Here is a 24,731-nt window from a genome sequence, read left to right as displayed (position 1 = left end):
TTGATTCTTGATTTAAAAATAACTTAAAGAATGATATATTGATCTCAATAGATACATAGATCTTTTACCAAATAAGCAAATTCATATCTTTCTTCAAATGAAACATACAGAATCCAAGTGTATGTCAAAAGACTGTTCTGTTTATGCTGTTGTTTTGTATATATTCGAAGTTTATAACTTTAACTTTGCTTTGCAAGTAAAATTATTTACACCAGAGTGTTGTTAACTAAGGTAAAATTGCTGAATGACCCCCTCCTAAATTATAGAAATTTATCATTTAACATTAATCATAATATTTTGGGGTGTAAATTAGATACACCTACTCGGGCTAACGCCCTCATGGTACATCTTACACATTTCAGGACATCTTTAAATGTGTGTGCGACCTAGACTGCATGTTTGGAGATATAACCTTAAATCATACCTATGACACATCCAAGGTGAATTATATTGGTACAATGTACATAAATGCAGTTGGACGTTGTTGAGACCAAACATCCAAATTCATTCCATGATTTTTAAAGCTATAAAAATTGGTTTAATTTTAAAACTTTTGTCCCAACAACTCAACTACACTCCATTTCCTAACTCCATGTTTTCAATCCATGACTCCACTTCAACACTCCAACACTCCAACACTCCACCACTCCACTCCAACACTCCACTCCACTCCACTCAACCTTTTAGTACATGCCTTAATGAAGGCAGTCTTTTACATTAGCTCTCATGTTTACTACAGAACTTATTATCTTGGTTTTGCTGTTAATGTGATAATACCTTAATGAACTATCTGAATTTAAAAAAAAAAACAATGAATATTAAATCCAGACAGAATTATGAAAACGAGATTAGTGTTTAATGATGAAAAACATGCACTAGGATAAAATATCGTAATTCCATGTCAACCATAGTAAAGGTTATATATCACTTCATAATTCATATTCAGAAAGAAAACAATCGCATCTTTGCTGTTTTAAAGGATTATTACAAGACGTTCAATGATTTGGTTTTATCAAATGTGTTTCCATTTACCAGAGAGGGGAATGTTTTTTTCTTATTTGTTTGGTAAAGTTAATTATTTTGTAAACAAATTATATCTTTCAAACTCTGATTCTCTTTCTCTATCGATAGCTTGGTAATTTGACACTATCATTAATATTTATTAAAGTATTTACAAGTAAAAGATAAATCCAATATGATATAATTGCACGTTACGACACGCTATGTAAGCCTTTGAAACCTTTAACAAGACGTTCAATGATTTGGTTTTATCAAATTTGTTTCCATTTACCAGAGATGGGAATGTTTTTTTCTTATTTGTTTGGTAAAGTTAATTATTTTGTAAACAAATTATATCTTTCAAACTCTGATTCTCTTTCTCTATCGATAGCTTGGTAATTTGACACTATCATTAATATTTATTAAAGTATTTACAAGTAAAATATAAATCCAATATGATATAATTGCACGTTATGACACGCTATGTAAGCCTTTGAAACCTTTAACAGATATTAAAGATGTGGCATCGGTATTAAACTCCAAACACAAACAAAACATTGAGATATATCTAAAGACTGTCACTGTCATGTTCCTCACATGGAATGGCTTCTGAATATGTAGCGCGTTATCAACAATTGTTTTGGTGGAATTCGTGATGCTCAGTCTTTAGTATTCTATGTTGTGTTTTGTATACTGTTGTTTGTCTTTAGGTCGTTTTTCGTTTTTTTGCCATGGCGTTTTCAGTTTGTTTTCGACTTATGAGTTTGAATATCCCTTTGGTATCTTTCACCTCTCATTTTATAGACGTAGTTTCAGCCCTCAATTCTTCCCACAAGGAATTTACACGTTTCATATTTTAACACGCATTTAATAAGTTTATAGAATACACTGTACTCCAACATACGGATGTAATAGCTATATACGCAATACACAAACCAAACAAAATAATACGGTTTCACTAAACGCTCGTATTTACTGAAACAAAGCGTTTCACCTGCTGAGAACATATTTGTGGTAAATTCAAATTTATGTGAACTCATTGTAAATCCCTAACACCAACTTTAAGCTCCATTTGCTCAAACATTCGAATAAGATAGCAGGGATCAAGTAACAATATCCAGTACATTCAACAGGATTAATTTACCAGAGAGTTTTTGAGTTCCATTAATTCACACCCGATTTTCTATTCATATCCTGTCGATTATATTCTTCCAAAATATAATTATTTATATGGCCTAGTACAATATATTTATCAAATGTAACAACAGATGCTAATGTTACGATTCTATAAATATTGACGGGAAATACTTCAAAAACTGTCAATTTACTTTGTCACGTATTTTTTTAATAATTATTAAAATGCCTATGTACACCACTCTACCACATTTATTCGTGGGCGTTTTATTAAATTCGAATTCTAGGACTTTCCTTCGACTAATCCTAAAATTGCACTAGCAGACGACATGGCGTTTTTTTGAGATCTGGCATCAATATTGTGTTTTTCTTGCTAAAGAAATTGCGGTAAAATATTTTATTGCCTACAAGGGCGGAGACACTCATCCTCGGAAATATGATTAATAAGCTATGTGTAATACCAGCATGGTTTTAGCTTTCTGACATTTCTTACAGACACTGGTCGATGTATGTGAGGAAAACTACAAGTAGATTTCAGTTGTTATCATGCATGAAAGAATTATATTCAGCATTGCAATCTGTTTATGCAACATAATTCGTGAGTTTTATTTATGTTTGTATAGAATATTTAAACATTTGTAACTCTCTTTAATTAAAAGACCAGTATACTGTATGTTTGTGTAATATTTTCTAATATCTTCGAATTTCCGTCTTTAAAAACGATTTTGCAATTTTGATTCCATTTTAAAACTGATATCTATTTTATTGGTTATCAAAGCCGGGCTTCAAATTCACTGTGAAACTACCTACTCTAGGGTAGGTGTTACTATGATATGGATACTAACCAATTTTAAAAATGTGTTGAAATACTTACAATCTAAGTCTTAAGTGCCAATCTGTCTAAGAATCAGGCAGTGGTGAAAACATGACAAACAAAAACCCGCTCAACTTTACATTAATTTAAGTTCAGAATGTATAATGGATCATGAATATAACATTCGTTTCCTTTCCCTGTTCTGGTAATTCAAGATATAATTTGGTTGAAATGCTCTAGAAAATAACAATTAAGGGGAGATAACTCCGTAATTTGCTATCATTCTAACCAAAATTTATCTAGATATTTCTCGAATTACCAGACACGCAGAAACGAAAGACCTACGATGAGGGTACCTTCAAAATAGGGTGGTTAGGTCGGTGAGTTTTTTTCGGCCATGTTTTGATTTTTTTCTAAATTGCCTGATTCATACAAAGACTGGCACTTGACATGTACGATTTGCAATATGATTTGAATTCTAAACTTGAAGACTGATTGAAAGAGAATTAGTCCAATTTTGTTTCTAAAAATAGACCTACTGATGCAAACATGGATTTTAGAAAAGAATAAATCATACTTTGTCAAAAAAAAACCTTCAGATTCAAACAACAAAATACTGTAAAATATACATCATCAAGATTTTTTTATTTACAAGATATTCTTTACGTTTGGAGGATTTTTTCTAAACGGAAAAACGCCATTTATATGGGAACCAACTGTGTTTCTTTTCTTACCGACTTGTACCCTTATTCATATGAGGCAGATTTCATACTGAAGTATGAAATTATTCAAAGCGCAGTGACTAGGTTGAACTCATCTTTCCAAGAAAAACTGATATAAGGGAAACTACAGATACAATTAAGTATGCCTAGTATAGTAACTCGTTCCAAATATTAATACCAAGTAGCATCCTTTTTATCTAATTTCACATTTTGCCAACACGTCAACTATGGATATTGTCTATGTTTGTTTTTGATAACATTGATACTCATTTTAAAAGTCGAGTAAGAAAAGGGCATACTAAATGTAATAAAATAGAATGTATTTTTTACAATAACAATGCCTAGTGATTGGACACATCTCTTTTAAACGGTCCTCATGGAGCAATGGTTGATTGATTATAAAAGACATGTGTGTTCTTATTATGATAAGTAAAGCTCTTTGCACGTGTCCTTACCCAAAAGCCATATTGCGTGTGCTTAACAATTCGGCTCACACAAATACAACTGCACTAACACATATTACCGCACAAGAAGATAGTTTTGCGCTTATCTTTATTAAATAACGGTGTTTTATGGAATAATAATATAAACTAGTTCTTAATAAATTCAAAGTCAATAATATTTTCGAAAGAATAGCTATGACAGACACAATGTTTCATTTTGTTTTGCAAAATATACCACAATTATGTAATTAGTTGATATTTTGAACACGCATAACTTATATATTTACAATATTTTATTTGTTAGTTTATGAAGCTGGAATCCAAGTGACCAGTGTAGAATCAAAGATAACAGTAGATCTGGATGATTTTACTCAAATACATGTTCAGTTTTCCCAAACACCAGTTTCAGTATACTGGATAAACCAGAATTTGAATGGATCTAAAACCACAGTTACAATGGATGGAATCCAATACTTTAATTCGCCTATTACGGATCTTACCATAATGTCGGTAGGTCCTAACGACTGGGGTTTTTACGATTGTTTTGCCTCTGACGGAGTTAATATTTATCATCTTGAACAACCTGTGTTACTTTTTCAGTCAGGTGAGTTAACAAATTGTTTTTTGTTTAAACGTGTTACAATGTTGCTAGAATCACCTTTTTGAAAACATAAAAATGTTTAAACGTGAACTTGATTTCAAAAACGTAATGCAAAATAAAAACTATTATGAATGATACTTAAAACATTGAAAAATAATATAAAATCTGTTATCCTATGAGAACTTGTTGCGAAAAGGATGTAAGACATCCGGTGACCTGTATGCAATGAAAAAGAGAGACGAAAGATACCAAAGGGACATTCAAACTCAGATAAGTCGAAAACAAACTGACAACGCCATGACTAAAAAGAAAAAGACAAACAGGCAAACAACAGTACATAAAACACAACAAGGAAGACTAAGGACTAAGCAACACGAACCTCACAAAAAACTAGGGGTGATCTCAGATCTTTCGGAAGGATAAGGTGATTTTGGATTAAACGTAGCAGCTAATATTTTGCATTAATCAAAAATACAAATAAAATGAGGTGATAAACGAAAATCTCTTTATGTTTGATTGGTTTGCTCACCCAATTTTGTCAATATAACTGAACTATGTACAACTGTTATACAAGTGGAGGTGTGGCTAGCTATAAAACCATGTTAAATTCACCATATTCTTTTTACAATGCCTGTGCCAAGTCTGGAATATGACAGTTGTTTTCAATTGGTTGAATAATGTTTGATTTTGTCAGTTTTTATGGATTTCCCCTTTCTTGAATTTACCTTGGAGTTCAATTATTTTGGTTTATTTTCTATGCATAAGAGCGACTTCAATGGTGACCTTATCAATTGCGAGGTAGGACGTTGTGATATTATTCAATAAGTATGTGATTAGATGCTATTTTTTAGCTGTATAAAATTACTTTTCAAAGACACCAGACTTATAATTTTTTTCCGTAACACGCGTTTCGTTTACACAAGACTCGTCAGTGGCGTTCAAATCAAAACAGATGGAATGCCAAATCATATTACGACTTTGATGAAACATTAAAATCCAAAAATTTCGAAAAGTCGTGCCAAATGCTGTTAAGACGATCTATGTCCGAAAATAGAAAACCCTTAGTGTTTCGAGTATTTCAACATTTTATACACAGTTAATTCACAGAAAATGAACACATTAAATTATATTTAATGGCAACACAAAAGTGCTGACTACTGGGCTGGTGATACCCCTGGAGATGAATCGTCCTACAGCATTGGTATTGATCCAGTGGTTATTAAAGATACCAGACATATAATTTATAAAAATCAATGTAGTACTTGATCTTGTTTACTTGAGTGTTTGTAAAAAAATATAAATGTATCAATGCTGATGTCTTCATAATTCTTTGTATTTTTATAATCGGCTTTCCTTTAATTTAAGATGTTATTTGGTGCTTTCATACCACGCACTTACGTAGCTTTTAACACCTAATTATAATAAATTTTATGGAATGGAATGAGATATTTTGTAACTATTTATTTTGTAAAAAAAGCGATAGCCTGCATTATTTTGGCGCATATATACGACACGTATCAGAATAATAGGGAACAAAGATATCAAAACATTGACACTATAAAATCTTTGAAAAATTATATAACGTGTATAACAGTCAGCTATACCTATTAATGCGTTAACTAAAATTGAAAATTTGAAAACACCACAAAGTAAAGCCCGCCATAAAATGTATTGAACAATTACAAAACATAATCCGTTTTAAGAAAACATTTACATCTTAGTCAGAAAACTATGGTTTTGTTTTCAGGTACTCCGTCCGTAACATCATCCATGACATCTCTGTATATTGACCCGATCGGTCAAACAATCGAACTGAATAGTGGCTACTCTGATATTCACGTCCCATCCAATCCTAATATAAAACCTGATGTCACATGGCTTCATTGTGATATATCTGATGTCTGTAGTCGTATAGACAAAGGAAACACTTTGAAATATTCCGGCAGTAATGTAACACATCCGTCACTAACCATTCTTAACTATGCTGAAGATGATTTTGGTACTTATTGGTGTCAGGTGGAAAATGAAGTGGGTACTTCTAGCAGTTACGAAATAAAACTAACAGGAACAGGTTTGTTCAATCAAAATACTAGGATGTATATGCCTAAATTTTGATAAATGAGTATTACAACATTTACCATGAGTTTCGAATGGTTATATGTTGCAAATTATATTACATGAAATATTATAAGTTACATAGTGTGCCAGTGACCTAAAACGATATATACGGCGTCAGTAAATTCCACATAGGTTTGAGAGCAAAGCTCGAATCCCCATATGGAATTTATTGACCCCATATATATCGTATTAGGTCACTAGCCCATTGTGTAACGAGTTTATCTTATCGACTATCTTAGCATTTACACTAATGGCCTATCGAAGTGATTAAGTCTTCAATATTAAGAACCTACTTCCATTGTTCTATACAAAAACAAATGCCAATACTATACAACTTGTTAACTTTAATGTGTGTTTTTGCATTTATTTTCAGTCGCTCATTATCAATTTCTTCATCTGCTGTTTGGGCGAAACGTTTCATTGATATGTGTCTTCAACGTCTTGTTGTTTTTATAATGGGACGTAACACCGCTAGTAACCGTTTATTAAAATAAACCACGCCTACTAACCCCATATAAAATATACACGGTCTCCACGCGATTGCTTTTGACCAATGATAATCCTAAAAATGAAAAGGAGGTTAGATAAAGTAAGTTACACTTGCAACTAAAATTGGAACTGAAAACAAACAGAGAAAAAAATGCATTCAACAATTCCAAAACATAATCCAGTTTAAGAAAACAAATTCATTCTATCAAGTATTTTATGGAGGAAAGGAGACGAAGGGATACACATGATGACAGTCAAACAAACATGAAGAAAAGATATATATAAGTCAACATACGATCGCCATCATACAATATGTCCAGCTCTATTACGCCAACTTTTAGCACAACTGTGAAAAATACAAAAAAGAGAACTATTAAGTATCAACCGTCAAAACAAAATGCACTAACTGAAAAAAAAAATCGATTATCCAGACAGATGCATTACAGGGTTAAAATGGGTCTTTCATACTGTACAACTGTTTAAATATTGATCAGCACACAGCCATATATAAATAATGGTAGGAACAACAACAAATCATTTCTGCAAGTATAATAAATAGGGAAACTTATCAGAACAGCAAAAAATTTAAATGAATATACCTACAATTACGAATCTATATACTCTGGAAAGCGAATAATTTTTTTTTTTCAATTCGAAAATTATAAAACAAAATGCAATGAAACTTTTTTTCGTACTTTTCTCGACCAAATAAGTACATATAAACAGTTATGTATTCACTGTCGGTTCAACTGTGTTGTGAACATATATGTCGCGCAAACAAGGACCCAAGTGATGTAGAAAATACATGAATTCAATATCCATATACTGCATCTACAAATTAAACATACCTTGGTAAATGAGAACAATAAAAAATCGCCCAAAGAAAACCAGAGAGTGCATTGCTATTTAAATAACAAATAAACAAATATAAAGCATGGTCATGTTGGCTTCAATTTGATTTGAATTTTTGCTTCTTATATTTTGTTAGACAATTTATAAATTACTCAAATTGAAAAGCACTTGTACCTCCACACATGACAACTATATCGGCGGTACATGTGTGTTCCTGGCTGCAATAGCCAACTCTGGGGTTGGTGTGAATCAGTTATGGATTATAAAACAATCAAAAGCTATGTTGGGGTATTTAAACTGAAGTCCTCATGCAAAAGTATAAATACTGTCCTTTCAGACTAGTAATCTTCATTCCTATTTCCTTGATTGCGACGTTACCGTAGGCAACTTTTCGCCAAATTTTACTTGTTTCAGCAGCATGACGTGTGTCACATGTAGAGCAGGAACAACTTACCTTTCTGGGGCATCTAAGTTCTCCCTTTTTGTGGTGTTCGTGTTGTTCATTCTGAGTTTCTTACCTTCCCGGGGCATCTAAGTTCTCCCTTTTTGTGGTGTTCGTGTTGTTCATTCTGAGTTTCTTACCTTCCCGGGGCATCTAAGTTCTCCCTTTTTGTGGTGTTCGTGTTGTTCATTCTGAGTTTCTTACCTTCCCGGGGCATCTAAGTTCTCCCTTTTTGTGGTGTTCGTGTTGTTCATTCTGAGTTTCTTACCTTCCCGGGGCATCTAAGTTCTCCCTTTTTGTGGTGTTCGTGTTGTTCATTCTGAGTTTCTTACCTTTCCGGGGCATCTAAGTTCTCCCTTTTTGTGGTGTTCGTGTTGTTCATTCTGAGTTTCTTACTTTCCCGGGGCATCTAAGTTCTCCCTTTTTGTGGTGTTCGTGTTGTTCATTCTGAGTTTCTTACCTTCCCGGGGCATCTAAGTTCTCCCTTTTTTGTGGTGTTCGTGTTGTTCATTCTGAGTTTCTTACTTTCCCGGGGCATCTAAGTTCTCCCTTTTTTGTGGTGTTCGTGTTGTTCATTCTGAGTTTCTTACTTTCCCGGGGCATCTAAGTTCTCCCTTTTTGTGGTGTTCGTGTTGTTCATTCTGAGTTTCTTACCTTTCCGGGGCATCTAAGTTCTCCCTTTTTGTGGTGTTCGTGTTGTTCATTCTGAGTTTCTTACCTTTCCGGGGCATCTAAGTTCTCCCTTTTTGTGGTGTTCGTGTTGTTCATTCTGAGTTTCTTTGCAAAAATTGGTTATTATTGTTTTTTCGTCGTTTTAGTTATTGACCATGATGTTGTCCGTTTTATTGGAATTTCGATTGCCCTTGCGCCTTTTTACAATGTAACGTCTATCTCTGTCGAAACTAACTAGACATAAGGAAATCTGACTAGATATGGTTCCCGAGAGACTCTTTTGAGAAATGTTTTTCTGTTATTAAAGCAAATTCAAATATAACGTTCGTCTTGTTTTCAATACATTTTCATTTTGTAGTAAATGCAACGGTGGAAACAACAACAAAACCAGACTCAACTTTGATCTCGAATGTTACTACAGGACAATGTGGAGGCTACAATTCAGGTATTTTAAGTCAACTCGAAAACACTATCCCTTCCGGAGCACCTGAGATCACCCCTTTTTTGTAGGGGTTCGTTTTGTTCAGTCTAAGTTTTCCAGGTTGTGTTTTGTATAAGAGAGGGACGAAAGATACCAGAGGGACAGTCAAACTCATTGTATACTGTTGTTAGTTTTTAAGTTCTTTTCGTTTTTGCTGTGGCGTTGTCAGTTTTGTTTTCAACTTGTGAGGTTGAGTGTTCCTTTGTTATCTTTTGCATTGAAATTACAAGTATAACTTGAATAGATTTTAAATCTGCAATTCATAATTTAGCAATCTTTAACATACAATAAAATCAACTTTATCGATTGACTGAGTTATGAGTTTAGCGCCACTTTTAACACTTTTATCGTGGTGGACAGTTTTTATTATTGGTGAAGGGAGTTGGACAATCTGAAGAGAACCACTGACCTTCGGCAGAAAACTGAGAATCCTAGTCAATTAAAATTGGAGTCGAACAGCGGGGTCCGAACTCATAACATCCGTGTTGACAGGCTATAGTCATACCGTAAACGAACTATGTAGACAAATCAGCCACCAATGCATCCTCAATCAAATTGAAAAACGGAGTTGATGAAACAATGGGGTAATGAAAAAAATATAAGTCAAAGAAAAAAAAAGGAAAACAAAGCTGATGAAAAAACCAGCGAAATACAAACACTTTACAGAAAGATGAAAGATTAAAATTGAAAACTCCACCGTTAGATATTTATGCAAAGCGACCGTTTTTTGACTAAGTCGAGGAAGATATTGAATACGTTTAATGTTCCTTCAGATATCACAGGATGACCATTCGGTTTAGAGATCATTAATCAACATAAGGCGCTCGGAAGTTTATGAACATCACAGTTTGAAACTTGTTACAACAATTTTTTCGGCTTAACCGCTAATTGGATTCCTGAATTTGCCTGAATTGTTCTTGTGATCATATATAGATTTATGCCATATGAATCGACCAAAACATCAAAATCATAAATCTAAGAAATATTGGTCTATAAATGTACATCTTAAATCATGTAAGTTTTTACAAAGGTAATGGTTTATACAACACAAAAAACCCAAAAGAGTTATAACAGAGGTACAAATCTACCGACATAATAATATACTTATATAAGTATCAAAATATACCTTTTGATATAATTTTCTTTTGTGTCTAAATATGCAAACGGGGGTGGAGGAAGGAGTATCAATATTTTGTTATCGTTTTAAATGCGTTTTATTCAGTTTATTCCTTCTTTTCAACGTCAAAATGAACATATGCTTCTTAATTTGAGTTTAATATGCTTTAGTGGCTTTTTTAAAAGGTGTCAATAAATTGAGTCTGACTAGCCAGTATCTCCCATGTTTATTCGTAATGATTGTATTCAGATTTTTTACTCACTATATCAACGGCTTCTTTTTGCAACTTTTGCTCTCAATATGTAGTGCAAATAATAGCCACCATATGACAAATTCATTTACCTTTATAGCCTTCTTGGAACAAAAGTTGCATAATTATGAAGTTAAACTTTACCGACAAATGTATCATTCAAATCATGACAATACCAATTAAATACACTGCCTAATTTGACGATTGTTCTTCTGTCTAACAGTTACCAGCAGCAAAAAATGTTGAAAAAAACAAGCAATACTTTTTGAAATATAGGGGTTTTTTTTTTTTGTTATTGTTTTTTGTTTTTGGTCTTTTTAATGTTGTGCAAACAAGGGAGGGGGTACCTCATCAAACATTTGTCAAAAGGGCAATAAATGGTTTCAAGAGAGTGACGAAAAATCAATATGTTCATTTATCCCAAACAGACCTTGCTTTTTCAGCTATGTGAGGTGTCGTGTTTATTGAAGAGCTGTTTATAATCACAAAAACCTCATAGCTGGTAACAATAGTGTCATAATTTTTTATTCTGAATTTTCATTTCATGTGGCCCTTTTATTTTCCAATTAACATATCAATACTAGTGCAGACACTAAGAGCAGTGTTCGAATTATACTGAAAACAAAACTAACATTATACCATCTGAATGCATTTGTATAAAGTGCATTTTTGAACAAGTTAGTACGTCAAAAACATTATATTTTTCAGATGTAAAGGCTATCTTTATTCAATATGTAGGTGCAAAGGGTTCGATTGGATACATAGAAGATAAGATAAATGTACCAAGCAGTATAAGATGTGCTTTGTATTGTTTACAATGCGACAACTGTAATGGGTATAATTATCAGAAAACAACCGGAACCTGCCAGTTGTTGCAGTCAATGCTGTCCAATTATGTTACCAGTAATAGCTGGGACTTTTTCTTTCAACAAATGTGAAGACTGAAGACTATTTCCGTGATAAAAGATTTGAACAAATTTCGTAAACTATATGGACACATCAATTCTATCGACCTTTTTTATGCTAGCACGGAACTGCACGCCAGTGCAGTTTTTGATCTTTCTACTAGATGGATTTTTAGTGTACTTTGACAAACTTTGAAGCAGCATCAAGACTTAAAACAGCTCTAAAAGCACATTTCTTTAGTAAATATGTTTTCTTCTAATATATTTTTTCTAGTGATTTTTTTTTTATCTTAGACATGTTAGATCATCATATGCAGAGTATCTATCTATCTCATTATGTTATGTGGATGCAGAAAAGATATATCCCGGTTATTGATTTTAAAGGTATATGCTCCCTATCATTTTTATGTTTGTCATTTTTTTCATACCAAAATGCTTCTTGGTTATTTCTTTTTAGACCAGTTTTTATTATCTATTTTGTTATTTTTGACTGTTATGATAGTTGTATAAAAAAGAAGATGGGGTACAATTGCAAATGAGACCAGTCTTCACAAGAGACCAAATGACATAGAAATTAACAACTATAGGTCACCGTACGGCCTTCAACAATGAGCAAAGCCCATACCGCATAGTCAGCTATAAAAGGCCCCGAAATGACAAATGTAAAACAATTCAAACTAGAAAACTAACGGCCTAATTTATGTACAAAAAAATGAACGAAAAACAAATATGTAACACATCAACAAACGACAACCACTAAATTGTTTAGTTTGTTTGTTTAGTATCACATGATCTATTGTGTACGTTGTTTCAATACATCAATACAATTAAGGAGTTGTCTTTGGCAAAACAGTCTGCTCATATATATCATTAAATGCTCGTTCATATCGCCTTTCTTTGAAGGAAAACATTGCTTTGAAAAATTCCAGGTTAAACGATTGAACACTGTTAAAAAGAAATAGTAAAGAAAACGCATCTGATTTTTACAAAATATATTGTATATACAAAATATAAAATGTAAATAGTGAGGAAAAATAAGAAGATGTAATCAAAAGTAAAATAACAATAAAACCGAACTTCAAGGAAAATTCAAACGGAAAATCCGTTATCAAATGGCAAAATCAAAAGCTCAAACACATCAAACGAACGGAAAACAACTGTCATATTCCTGACTTGGTACAGGCATTTCCTTATGTAGAAAATGGTGGATTAAAAATGAAATGTAATCAATTGTCTATGTTTATTTAGGAAAATGTTAGGTGGAATGTATAAATTACACGGTGCGTAATAAAGTGTTTTCTGTAATTGGACATTTAATTTAGATTTCTCTTTAAAATTGATATTCATGGCAATTACCACAGCGGAAGAATGTATGAGAAAAAATATCCTATATTTTACTTTACTAGTTTTTTTTCGATTTTATACATATTTTATTAATAATCACCTGTTACATAACCATAAATTGTCCTGGGTAGCTACAATGAAATATCCTGTACTAAACAGTAAAAGAAACGCACGAACTCCATTAATACCTTTGGAGTAAAAGTTTCCATTACAAATAACTTTTTTAATCATTGAAATGAGTCAAAAGTTTGACACAATATTTCAGTAGTAATAAACATCAATTGCTGTAAAAATAAAATTATTTTAACCTTCAGTTTTTAATTCTTAAAAAAAACAAAGAAACAAACGAAAAAATATTGCCAAATTTGTGAAACTAGAGTCTAGTGTATCTTTTTACCTGGAAAAAAGGGATAGTTATAGCTTTGATGCTCAGTTTCTTAATCAATTTTTTCTCTAATTACCCATTTCTGATTGACCTATTTCATATTTTTTGTTTTTTACATTTTTGGATGATACTCCCATTAGCATCACTGAAAGGAAAAATTTCTGTGTGAACCGAGGGATGTATGTTAAGGCTTTACTTAAGGTTTGCAATGTTTTAGAAAAAACGAGAAATTATGAAACTACTTTATATGGGAAGTAGCGAAACGGATTTTTGTGTGGTTAGATATCACACAAAATAAAACTCAACAAAGATACCAGGCTTATAATTGTGTATGCTTAACGCGCTTTTCGTCTACAAAAGACGCATCAGCGACGCTGGAATCAAAATGTTAAAGGGCCAAATCAAGTACGAAGTTGAAAAGCATTGAGGACTCACAATAGACTATTTTCATATTACCGACTTTTGACTCTGGATTATATAATTTTTCGACAGATTACCTACTCTATGGTATGACATCCTGGTACTCGGTCAAGTAAGAGCAATCAAAAGAAGTAAAATCAAACATATAATCGGTGCAATTTGGGGTAAAAGTTAACTATTTTGCGATGAATTTATCGTGTATAGAAAACATAAAACAATTAACTTCTCGCAAAAAAAAAAAAAACGATTGTAAGCTTGATTTTACTTTTTTTAGTTGCTCCAACTTGACCGAGTACCATGATTTCCTACCACAGGAGAGGTAACCTGTTGAAAAAATATAAACTCCAGAGTCAAAAGTCGGTAATATGAAAATGGTCTTTTCAGAAGGGTTTAACAAATACAGCTTGATAATATATTCCTTGGGGTAGAAAATCCTTAGTATTTAGTATAAACAGTTAATTTATAAATATATTTCGATTAAAAGAACGTCATTTTACCATTTGGATTATGAATGCTCGTTATTACATCGTTCGATGGGATGATACTGTCCTTTTGTTCTGGTAATCATAATCAATTTAAGCATAGCTTAACGTATTTAATTGATACGAAAAAAATTATATTCATTCAGCAACGCATTAAAAGGGATTAAGAAACGTATTTGAAATATTTGACTACGGATAAGGACCTCAAAATCAACACGAAAGAGGATATAGAATATCATAGTAAATAATGTATGTATGAAACTAGATAATACTATAATTATAACACCTTCATATATCATGTTTATATCAATATTATGTATTATAAATAGCTGTTCATAATCACATCTGATCACAAAGAAAAGTACCATTAAATACATTTTGAAATGCTGCGATCAGAGAAAAAAAAAGATTATAAAAAAATCTGTAAACTCCATCGTTAAACGTAGAATTTAACAAGAAACTAAAGTTCCAACTCCATTAGGACAAGTTAACCTCAGATGGATATTGACTATTTCTTATTAGGTCCCTTATGAGGGTGGGGATGGGTTTTACAGAATAGAGAATAATGGACAAAAAAAAAGAATAGAGAAAAATGGGCAAGAAAGATAAAGAATAGAGAAGTGTGGGGTGCTAAAATATAAAAAAAATAAAAGAATTAGTATAAATATACTGATTACAGAAAAAAAACAATGTATAGAATACAGTTATAAAGTAATTACATTATTTTTAAAGAAAGAGAATAATGAGCGAAAGCAGTAATGAATACAGAAATAAAGCCACCACCCCCACCCCCAATCCCCATCTATACCCTCCCTTAAGGGCATATAGCTCCTCATGTGTTCATGTTCTAAAGCATCCTTGGAAGTTCGAATATTTTGGGTTTAATCGTTCCTGGTGAAGATAAATCTTGAAAAGCACCTCGAACGAACAAAATTATAAATGTTCTATTCATTTTCAAGATTTTTTTTTTATTTCATTCCTGATGCATATATTAATAATGATTTACTAAATATTTGTTGTTGTTTTTTTTTATTATTATTTTATTTCATTCCTGATGCATAAATCAATAATGATTTACTTAATTTTTTTTTTTTTATTATTATTTTATTTTATTTCATTCCTGATGCATTAATTAATAATGATTTACTAAATATTTGTTGTTGTTTTTTTTTTCTTCTTTATTTCATTCCTGATGCACACATTAATAATGATTTACTAAATATTTGGGGTTTTTTTATTTCATTCCTGATGCATATATTAATAATGATTTACTAAATATTTGTTGTTTCTTTTTTCATTCCTCATGATATATTAATAATGATTAACTAAATATTTGTTGTTGTTGTTGTTGTTTTTTTTTTCATTCCTCATGCATATATTAATAACGATATACTAAATATTTGTTGTTGTTTTTTTTGTTTTTTTCATTCCTGATGCATAAATTAATTATGATTTACTAAATATTTGTTGTTTTTTTTTATTTCATTCCTGATGCAGATATATATTAATAATGATTTACTAAATATTCATCATGTTGTTATATTATATTTTTTGTAATTTATGTAATCGATGTTATAATAAATTATTTATATTAGGACGCTTTTAGTTTTTTTTGTTTCCTTTGTTATAGAAACACATACGACATAAGAAAACACCAAGGGGGAACGCAAAATCCAAACAACACTATGGAGAAAAACATGAAAGACAAACAGTACCAAATCACTTCACAAACAACCTATAGAAATAGAAACAAACATTTTAAACAAATGTATCAAAAGGAAATCAAAAAGTGTAGGTACTATTTTAGTATTTCATCTGCACGGTATGAATCAATCTCCTAATTTGATTCTAATTTCAAAGCATTTCTTTAAATTCTGATACATGCTTCCGCAGTCGTGAATTATAAGATAAATGATGATTAATGAGCCTCCTCATGTGGTTTTTGATTATGTGATTATTTGACCGTTTTTATATTGATTATTTGATTACCAGACCAAATATTTCATGATTATCTGATTATTTGATAATCTAGGACTGTATTTTTGATTATTTGATTATCTTGTTTAAATAAATTTGTGATTATGTGATTACTTGGACACCCCTATGAGGGGCCTCATTAATCTAGTCATTGTTATGAATGACTATTAATTCTATACAATTTGTGTTTATTTATAATATATCTTTGATTTACAATAATGTGCATTGTTTTTGTAATGCAATACAACCTGGTCGACACATTGCAGAAATACGACCCCTATACGATGCTCGTCAAGAAATGGTTTTTTTTTCAATTTATTTTACTAGTAACAAGGCCATGCATCCATAATTTGCTAAAAGAGAGGGCAAATCGGGAAATTTATCAGTATTACGAAAACAAAATTTATTTACTGTTTAAATTTTAATTAAGGTGGTACATAACACTAAAGGGAGATAACTCTGTAAAAATCAGCTGAACGTTTTAATCACATTCTATTGTTAAGAAAATATTGAGCTTCTCAATTATCAAAATAAGTGTTTGTCAAACTACTATATATATTCAACGAAATTGTTCCGATAATGTGTGTGGTTCAATTTTTTTTTTAAATTTTTATGTTTTTGTCAAAGGGTCAAAGTAAATATTTTGTCAAAATTTTATGAAAATTAAACGAGCCAAATTAATTTTAGTCAAGGTGTTTGATACCACCTTAAATTTAAAAATACAACAGAAATGTAGAATACAATACAAGACTTTAACTCATTTCGTACAGTTCCACTTGCTTTTTTGTATAATTTCTGAACCAAAATGAAGGGATACATGTTAGTACCAGTTCCGCACAAAAAATGCATATTTAATAAAGCTTAACGTCTAAAAACACTTGTTTAACCTTACCTCTTGTGTTTTTGTAATATTTCAACACTATGTCATTTCGGTATTTAGTGTTGATAGATTCCATAGATGCATTATAGCCATTAATTTAGTTATTTTCAATAATATCTTAAGAAATTTTCGTAACAAACGGTTTAATACGTTATTTTTAATTTTCATTTAATATATGAAAGGTAATGATTCTTCAGGGAGATAAAACTATAATTATTATCATTTTATATCAATTTGTAGTCCTTTGATCAAACATGATTAAATTATCGTAAGGGTTGTATCAGTATTCATTGTATTTTGATATAATTTCAAGAGTTAAAACGAAAACAGAAGTTAATCACTTTTCATTGGTTCATCAAGTCCTTTTGATTTATTTCCTTAAATTTATTATACTTGAGACACTGTAATATTGTATTGTGCTGACTATGCGGTATCGGTTTTCTCATTGTTGAAGGCAATACGGTCCCTTATAGTTGTTAATTTCTGTGTCATTTGGTCTCTTGTGGAGAGGTGTCTCATTGGCAATCATACCACATCTTCTTATTTTTTATATATAGTGTTAAATATGTGAGATACTTGCATAAATATATGTTGTTAATGAAAGAATTGCACATATTACATGTATAAGAAACTGTTATACAAGAGGCATAGAATACCAGAGATTGATTACTTCCATAAATACTATCTATATTGAATTTTCCCGCCTCTTTTTCATGTAAACTATATTTCAAACTACTTTTTACGAATAGGCATATCCCTAATCTGGTTTTAGAATATTTCCAAGCTAAAGGTTTCAAATTTATAAAACTTATCCGATTTGGTTAAAATGAAAAGTTATGGACATTATGACCCTAAATTACGGCCATGAAATATTGAAAAATCAACGAATCACGGAATAAGGGGTATTGTTAGAACTTTGATACATATGTTTTGTTTTTATCGTACAATTATGATGCAGCAAAAACGAAAATCCAATTTATTCATTGTCAAATAATATTATAGTATGTATAATGCTTTGATCCAGCATTTAAGTCTAATATGATGTCACTTGTTTAACGATTTCGACTTGCACATCTTGAACAGTTTCCAGCTTTTTGTAATTTTTCTAACTCCGATTCAAAAAGTAAAGAAGAAACAGAATTGTTAAATATACGATGTTACATCCTGTCAATCATTTATTGTAGGGAAACCAAGTAAGAAGATACTCTATTTAGAGGACAATCAAAACCCAATGGCCATAAGACGAAATTATGAACAATTCATAAAACACTACATAAATAGACCAGAGACATACATTGTATTATATGTCTCTGCATAGACAAACTAATAGTTGATCAACTTTACCCCCAAGTCCCCGAAAGAAAACAAGATGAATACGGTACTGAAATTTACTGTGAAAAAAATACTGAGGCTATTTTTAAATCTAATCATCTAAAAACCTTTTTTAAACTTCATATGCAAATTTTATTTTGCAACGTCTTAAGAAATTTTACCAAACATTACAAAAGTGTACATGCCTCGTTGGTATGGACACATGCTTAATTTTTTTTAATTTACAATACGGCATCGCATTTGATAACTATTATTTATAGCTATCTGATCATGAATATAACATGTATCTTAATGACCCGAATTTTCGTAAACGCTTATAATTGTCATCTTTTTGATAGTTATTTAAACTTGAGAAGGATACTAATTCATCGCACAAAGCACATGTTTTTGGAATGATCTCCACCTAATACAGTCGAGGCTATAAGTTTCCAAAGTCAAATACGTGAAATATTAAGGAACATCAACATCAACATCAGAAACAGCCTAAATGGAACCGCCAAAATCGTTCATGGTAAACTTATTAAACAATAAGTGCTATAAGTTTAACGCCTTCAATAGATATAAGAAGATGTGGTATGAGTGCCAATGAGACAACTCTCCATCCAAGTCAAAATTATAAAAGTAAACCATTATAGGTCACAATACGGTCTTCAACACGGGGCCTTGGCTCACACCGAACAGTAAGCTATAAAGGGCCCCAAAAAATAACTAGTGTAAAACCATTCAAACGGGTAAACCAACGGTCTAATCTATATAAAAAACGAGAAACGAGAAACACTTATGAACCACATCAACAAACGACAACTACTGAACATCAGATTCCTGACTTAGGACAGGTGCAAACAAATGCAGCGGGTTTAAACGTTTTAATGGTACCAAACCTTCACCCTTTTTCTGAAACAATAGTGTAACATCACAACATAGAAAGACACACTCAAACATGTTTAACCTCGGCACATTCTTTTTATGCCTGTCCCAATTCAGGAGCCTGCATTTTAGTGGTTGGCGTTGGTTCATGTCTGCCATATTTGTTTTTCGTAAATTGTTTTGTTATATATATATAATTAGGCCGTTAGTATTCTCAATTGAATTGTTTCATATTTTTCATGTCGGAACCTTATATATATGGTATGATTTTTTTTTTTCATTGTTGAAGGCCATATGGTTGCCTATTATTGCTTATTCACTTCATTTGAACTTTTGTAATACTTGTCTCATTGTCAATCCTCAAACATCTCCTTTTTTGTTGTCTAGGGGAATTGCAACCTTAAATCATTTTCAGGACAAATTAAATTATATCATTTGTGAACGTGACTTTTCTTTAAATAATAAACGAACCATCCTCTGTTAGACAATATAGAATATCGGCCAAAATGATAAACTAGTCATAAATTTTATGCATACACAGTTACTAGTCCCGCGAGAACAGTGCTTTATTTCCCCGTCCGTTATTGAGTGATAATTTTTTGGCCCCACGCATAGAGAGATAGATGGATACTGTGATAGTTAATCAAGCATGGGAATGAATCTGACAGTTTTATGAAAATATATGTATCTTAAAACAAGCCATGTCATACGTTTTATTAATAAAAATGGGACTGGAATTGGTTTAATATATGAATTATTAATCTAAATTAAAAAATTCGCCGCCCAAAACCATTTAGTTTTTACTATCCAATTGATCAACTTTATATAACTATTCATGAAACATAAAACATTCAAACGCGAATTAACAAACGTCATGAATCGCTTGTCCGAATTAAATTAAAGACAAAAATGAAATGAATGTTAAAAACAAATGTATGTATGTACTTCGAGATTCCGCCAGTGTAGACGCACCCCTTGATTGACTGCAAGGGTACAGCGGATCCATGTGCACTCCCTAAGGATTAATGGAGGTGTGTCCTTTACAATATTAACCCACAACCAGAACAATCCCACCACAACACCGACCAAGGGAGCGTGTAGGACAGCGGGAAGTCTGTAATTATGGTGGAGGAAGCCGAAATACTCGGAGAGAACCACCGGGCTTCTCGGCGGGAACAGACAACCCGAAGAGATTTCAGAAGATTGATCTCCAGGTCAAGCTGGGAACAACTTTGACCTACCGAGGCCCCCGAAGTAAAATGTAAAATGTGCATAGAATAAAGCCTGGTATTTTAATCTTGCGTTCATCTAATTGCCTTCCTTTGATAAATAGTCTAGATATATTCAAAACATCCTTTTATTCAAGGCAAATACAGTACTGAATTATTTACCAACTTTTTTTATATCATTCACTATTAAAAGAAGACTATGGTTTAAACTTCTAAATATCTGTCTATGATAATAGGTAGATATTCCTCCACCACTAAACACTGACCGCCACAAAATAGTAAGTAGGGCTAAAAGTGGCGTTATACACCAATCAATCCATCAATCTTTAGATGATTATTTCGTAGAAAAATCTAAATATTTCATTCAAAATCGATTTTCAGTTTTTGTTCTTTTTATGCCACATTTAAAATCCTAAAATTCATGAATATTTTTTAATTTCTTGGGGCTTTTTTAAGTTATATGAATGGAATATATTCAAATTGAACATACAAAATTTACACATAATACAACATGCCGTTATAACAGATCTCTAGATACCGAAGAATACACAAACCAGCAGACCATGAAGACACACTTGAGTTTTAAAGACGTCTTTACAAACCAAAATGTACAACCCAGTGGCGGATCCAGAAGGGGGGGGGGGGGGGGGCTCCGGGGGTTGGAACCCCCCCACCTTTTTTTTTGCCGATTAATGCATTTGAATGGGGACATATTTGACCCCCCCCCCCTTCTTTTCCTGGGTTGGGACCCCCCCTTTTTAAAATGGCTGGAACCGCCACTGCTGAACCTTAGTCTTTCTTTGGTATGGGTGAGCAGTTGAGACATCAAGTACCCAACCCTTTTCATATATGTTTTTTTTATCAAAAATATATACCCTGTCTTATATAAATTAACAAAAAACAGACCTAAAGGTATACTTCCCTATTTTAGAATACTTATGAAACCTGATAAAGCATTTGTTTAGCAGAAATAGACATTTATGTCAACAACATCTTCTGGTACATTAGTATAGCATTTTTTTTTTATCCGGCTCATCATCACGTTCATGTTTAGTAGCAACACAGTCACAATAATCACACCTGGCTTTTCCAATAAATATGTCACTTTCGTTACATCTTAAACACTTTCCTCTATTTACCCCTTTTATATCTTTCATTATGAAGAACATTCAATTTCAATAGACAATACTTATAAAATATGTTTGGTCAGATAGGTACACCCAAGAGAGTAACACTTTCAGTTTTATATAAATATACAAATATAAAACTGATAAAAAGTTACTTTGCCGTTCCCTCTTAAGGGACGCTGACACTGGAATTTCTTTTAATAATTGTTATCATGTTTCATGTATACAAACCTTTGAATGTTAATTAGGTGCAAATGTCAAAATAATCGGATTTATAGCATCTATAACTAGCATCAGTGGAAATATCACATTTGAAGATAAATAGAGATTAATTGGTTTGACAAATAGCTGATGCATTTACATTAACGACTGTGGTTTAAACGCATCAAAAATAAATACTGACATCTGATTAGCTCCATGATATAATCAAGCAAGTGAAAATATCAACCTAATGATGTATCTAATTTGAATTTATCATCCTTTTCATATAACAAGGAGCATGAAATAGTGACCTATTCCACTGTTCATCCCTACCACTCATAACATAGTAAGTGCACCCTCTCCCCCTCCCCGAGTAACTGTGATACCCCTTGATGGTTTTCAATATTTTATGAAACGTTGTGAATAATTAAATTATAGAACAATTCTGATAAAAGGAACTCTGATTGAGGTCCGTAACAATGTCAGTAGTTGTATGTCATATCTTAATGTTGACCTTATTTGGTGAATTTGGTAGTCATATGTTGAAACTTTGATTGTTTTTTTTCTTGTTAAATATATTCACAACTTATTTAGACTCGGGACGATTATAGAGCTTGACATAATGTTTAGTCACCTGTCTATTGTTGAAAACTGTAACTTGCCCTCTAGATGTCGACGTTTGGTATTTTTTGTCGTTGTGTTGCTATCTTATTTGAAAATTGACGAATACCCCATACCTCCTCTCATTTTTTTATAACTCAAAACCAACATAGCGAAAATTTACCGCTGTCATGCAGTGGCGGATCCAGGGGGGGGGGGGGGGGGGGGGGGGGGTCCGGGGGTTGGAACCCCCCTTTTTTTGGCCGATCAATGCATTTGAATAGGGACATATGGTTAGATCCCCCCTTTCTCCTGGGTTGGGACCCCCCCCTTTTTTTTTAAATGGCTGGATCCGCCCCTGTCATGCCTACATACATGTATACCACAGTCGTGTTGGCTCATTTACAACCATTTAAAAAGTGTATGAAATTAGCATTAAAACAAAATTAATAATAATACATTTAACACTTTATTGCATGTAATGTTCAAATGAATTATTAACGTCGTTAATTTAAAATATGGACCAGTTATTTCATTTCAATTTTTTTTCTGGTGTCATCAGTTTAAATAGAATGTAGATTAAATTACTACGTTAAAATAATTGGTTACCTTCATATGCTTGAGTTTGATAGCGATAAAACAGCTATGTATTGACACTTGTAGAAATAAGTGAAATTGCTACATTCTAATTGATTCAAATATCTGTTGTATGTCTTAATTACTCGATCGTATCAGGATTGCTTGAAGAGGGTCTGGGTGGGGGTCACTCAATTATGTTTTTCTTTAATTTTTAAGCCCTCATAATTTGTCTCTATTCCTTATATTTTAACAACCCCTTATTCTCTATTTTTTGTGTGTATTTTTTCTCTATTCTTTATTTTTTTGGCCCTTTATTCTGTAGTGCAGATCCATCATTCTCTATTCTGTTTACCCAATCCAGACCCTCCTTTAAGAGGGAAACCACAATTATCCACTTCCCACTGAAAATTCAAAAGCATTAAATAATGACCCTACTGGTTTAACATAGATGACAATCTGAATAGAAAGAGTAGTGTCACTGAGACAGCAACCCAGCACAATATTAAACAAAGTAGGTTCATAGGAGCAACCTACGATTTTCAAAGACATGCCGTGGGATAAACTCTAAATCAGAATTCTGATTCTAGGACATCGACGAAAATTCTCAACAGGCAAAACATAGCTTGAGAGAAATATAATATAGATGTGGATGGGAAGGGGTTTTGCGTTGCTAAATTTTTTTTAATTTTTGCTCCATTTTCTTTATTCTTTATGCTTGTGTCCATCATGCTCTATTCTTTATGCTTGTGTCCATAATTATCTATTCTTTATATTTTCGCAACACATTATTTCTTATTCTTTATTTTATTGCCTTCTTTTCTCTATTAATCATATTTTTGCCTTTTTATTCTCTATTTCTTATTAACAAGGAGATGCAGTGTATTTGCTAATGATACAACTATCCAACACAGACCAAAGGAAAAAAGGTAAGCACAATTATTGGTCACCGTGCCCGTCCTTCAACAATAAGCAAATGCATATTGGAAAAAATACGCTATAAAAAGGTGCATAAATAACAACATGTAAAACTATTAAAAAGTATTTGAGAAAACTTACATTTAAGGTTTTAACATTTAACATGTTAAACGAAAAGAATAATTAGGGGTCGCTATTTGTGTTCAAAACAGGACTATTTTTCAGCAGATCAATGTACAAAGCACAAAACTCTGTGTCCAGGCTGGCTTTTACTATATAATAATAGTACATTATTTACCTTGTCAATATGCTGTAGCCGTGTTTGCGCACTTATATCCCAATTTTTACTGTTCA

The 24,731-nt window shown here is 32.2% G+C and overlaps 1 protein-coding gene across 1 annotated transcript in view; it reads left to right on the top strand.

The window, feature by feature from the left end:
• Positions 1 to 12,347, top strand: part of LOC127721772 (uncharacterized) — a 36,911-nt gene extending 24,564 nt beyond the window's left edge. The window contains exons 2-6 of the mRNA XM_052228563.1: positions 2,629 to 2,731; positions 4,417 to 4,716; positions 6,461 to 6,784; positions 9,645 to 9,731; positions 11,843 to 12,347. Of these exons, the coding sequence (XP_052084523.1) occupies positions 2,680 to 2,731; positions 4,417 to 4,716; positions 6,461 to 6,784; positions 9,645 to 9,731; positions 11,843 to 12,072 (993 nt within the window). The 5' untranslated portion in view covers positions 2,629 to 2,679 and the 3' untranslated portion in view covers positions 12,073 to 12,347. The remainder of the gene's footprint in view (positions 1 to 2,628; positions 2,732 to 4,416; positions 4,717 to 6,460; positions 6,785 to 9,644; positions 9,732 to 11,842) is intronic.
• The last annotated feature ends 12,384 nt before the right edge of the window (positions 12,348 to 24,731 follow it).

Source organism: Mytilus californianus, unplaced genomic scaffold, assembly GCF_021869535.1.
Source record: "Mytilus californianus isolate M0D057914Y unplaced genomic scaffold, xbMytCali1.0.p SCAF_12, whole genome shotgun sequence".
NCBI classification, from domain to species: domain Eukaryota; kingdom Metazoa; phylum Mollusca; class Bivalvia; order Mytilida; family Mytilidae; genus Mytilus; species Mytilus californianus.
This window is presented reverse-complemented; position numbering and strand designations above follow the sequence as displayed.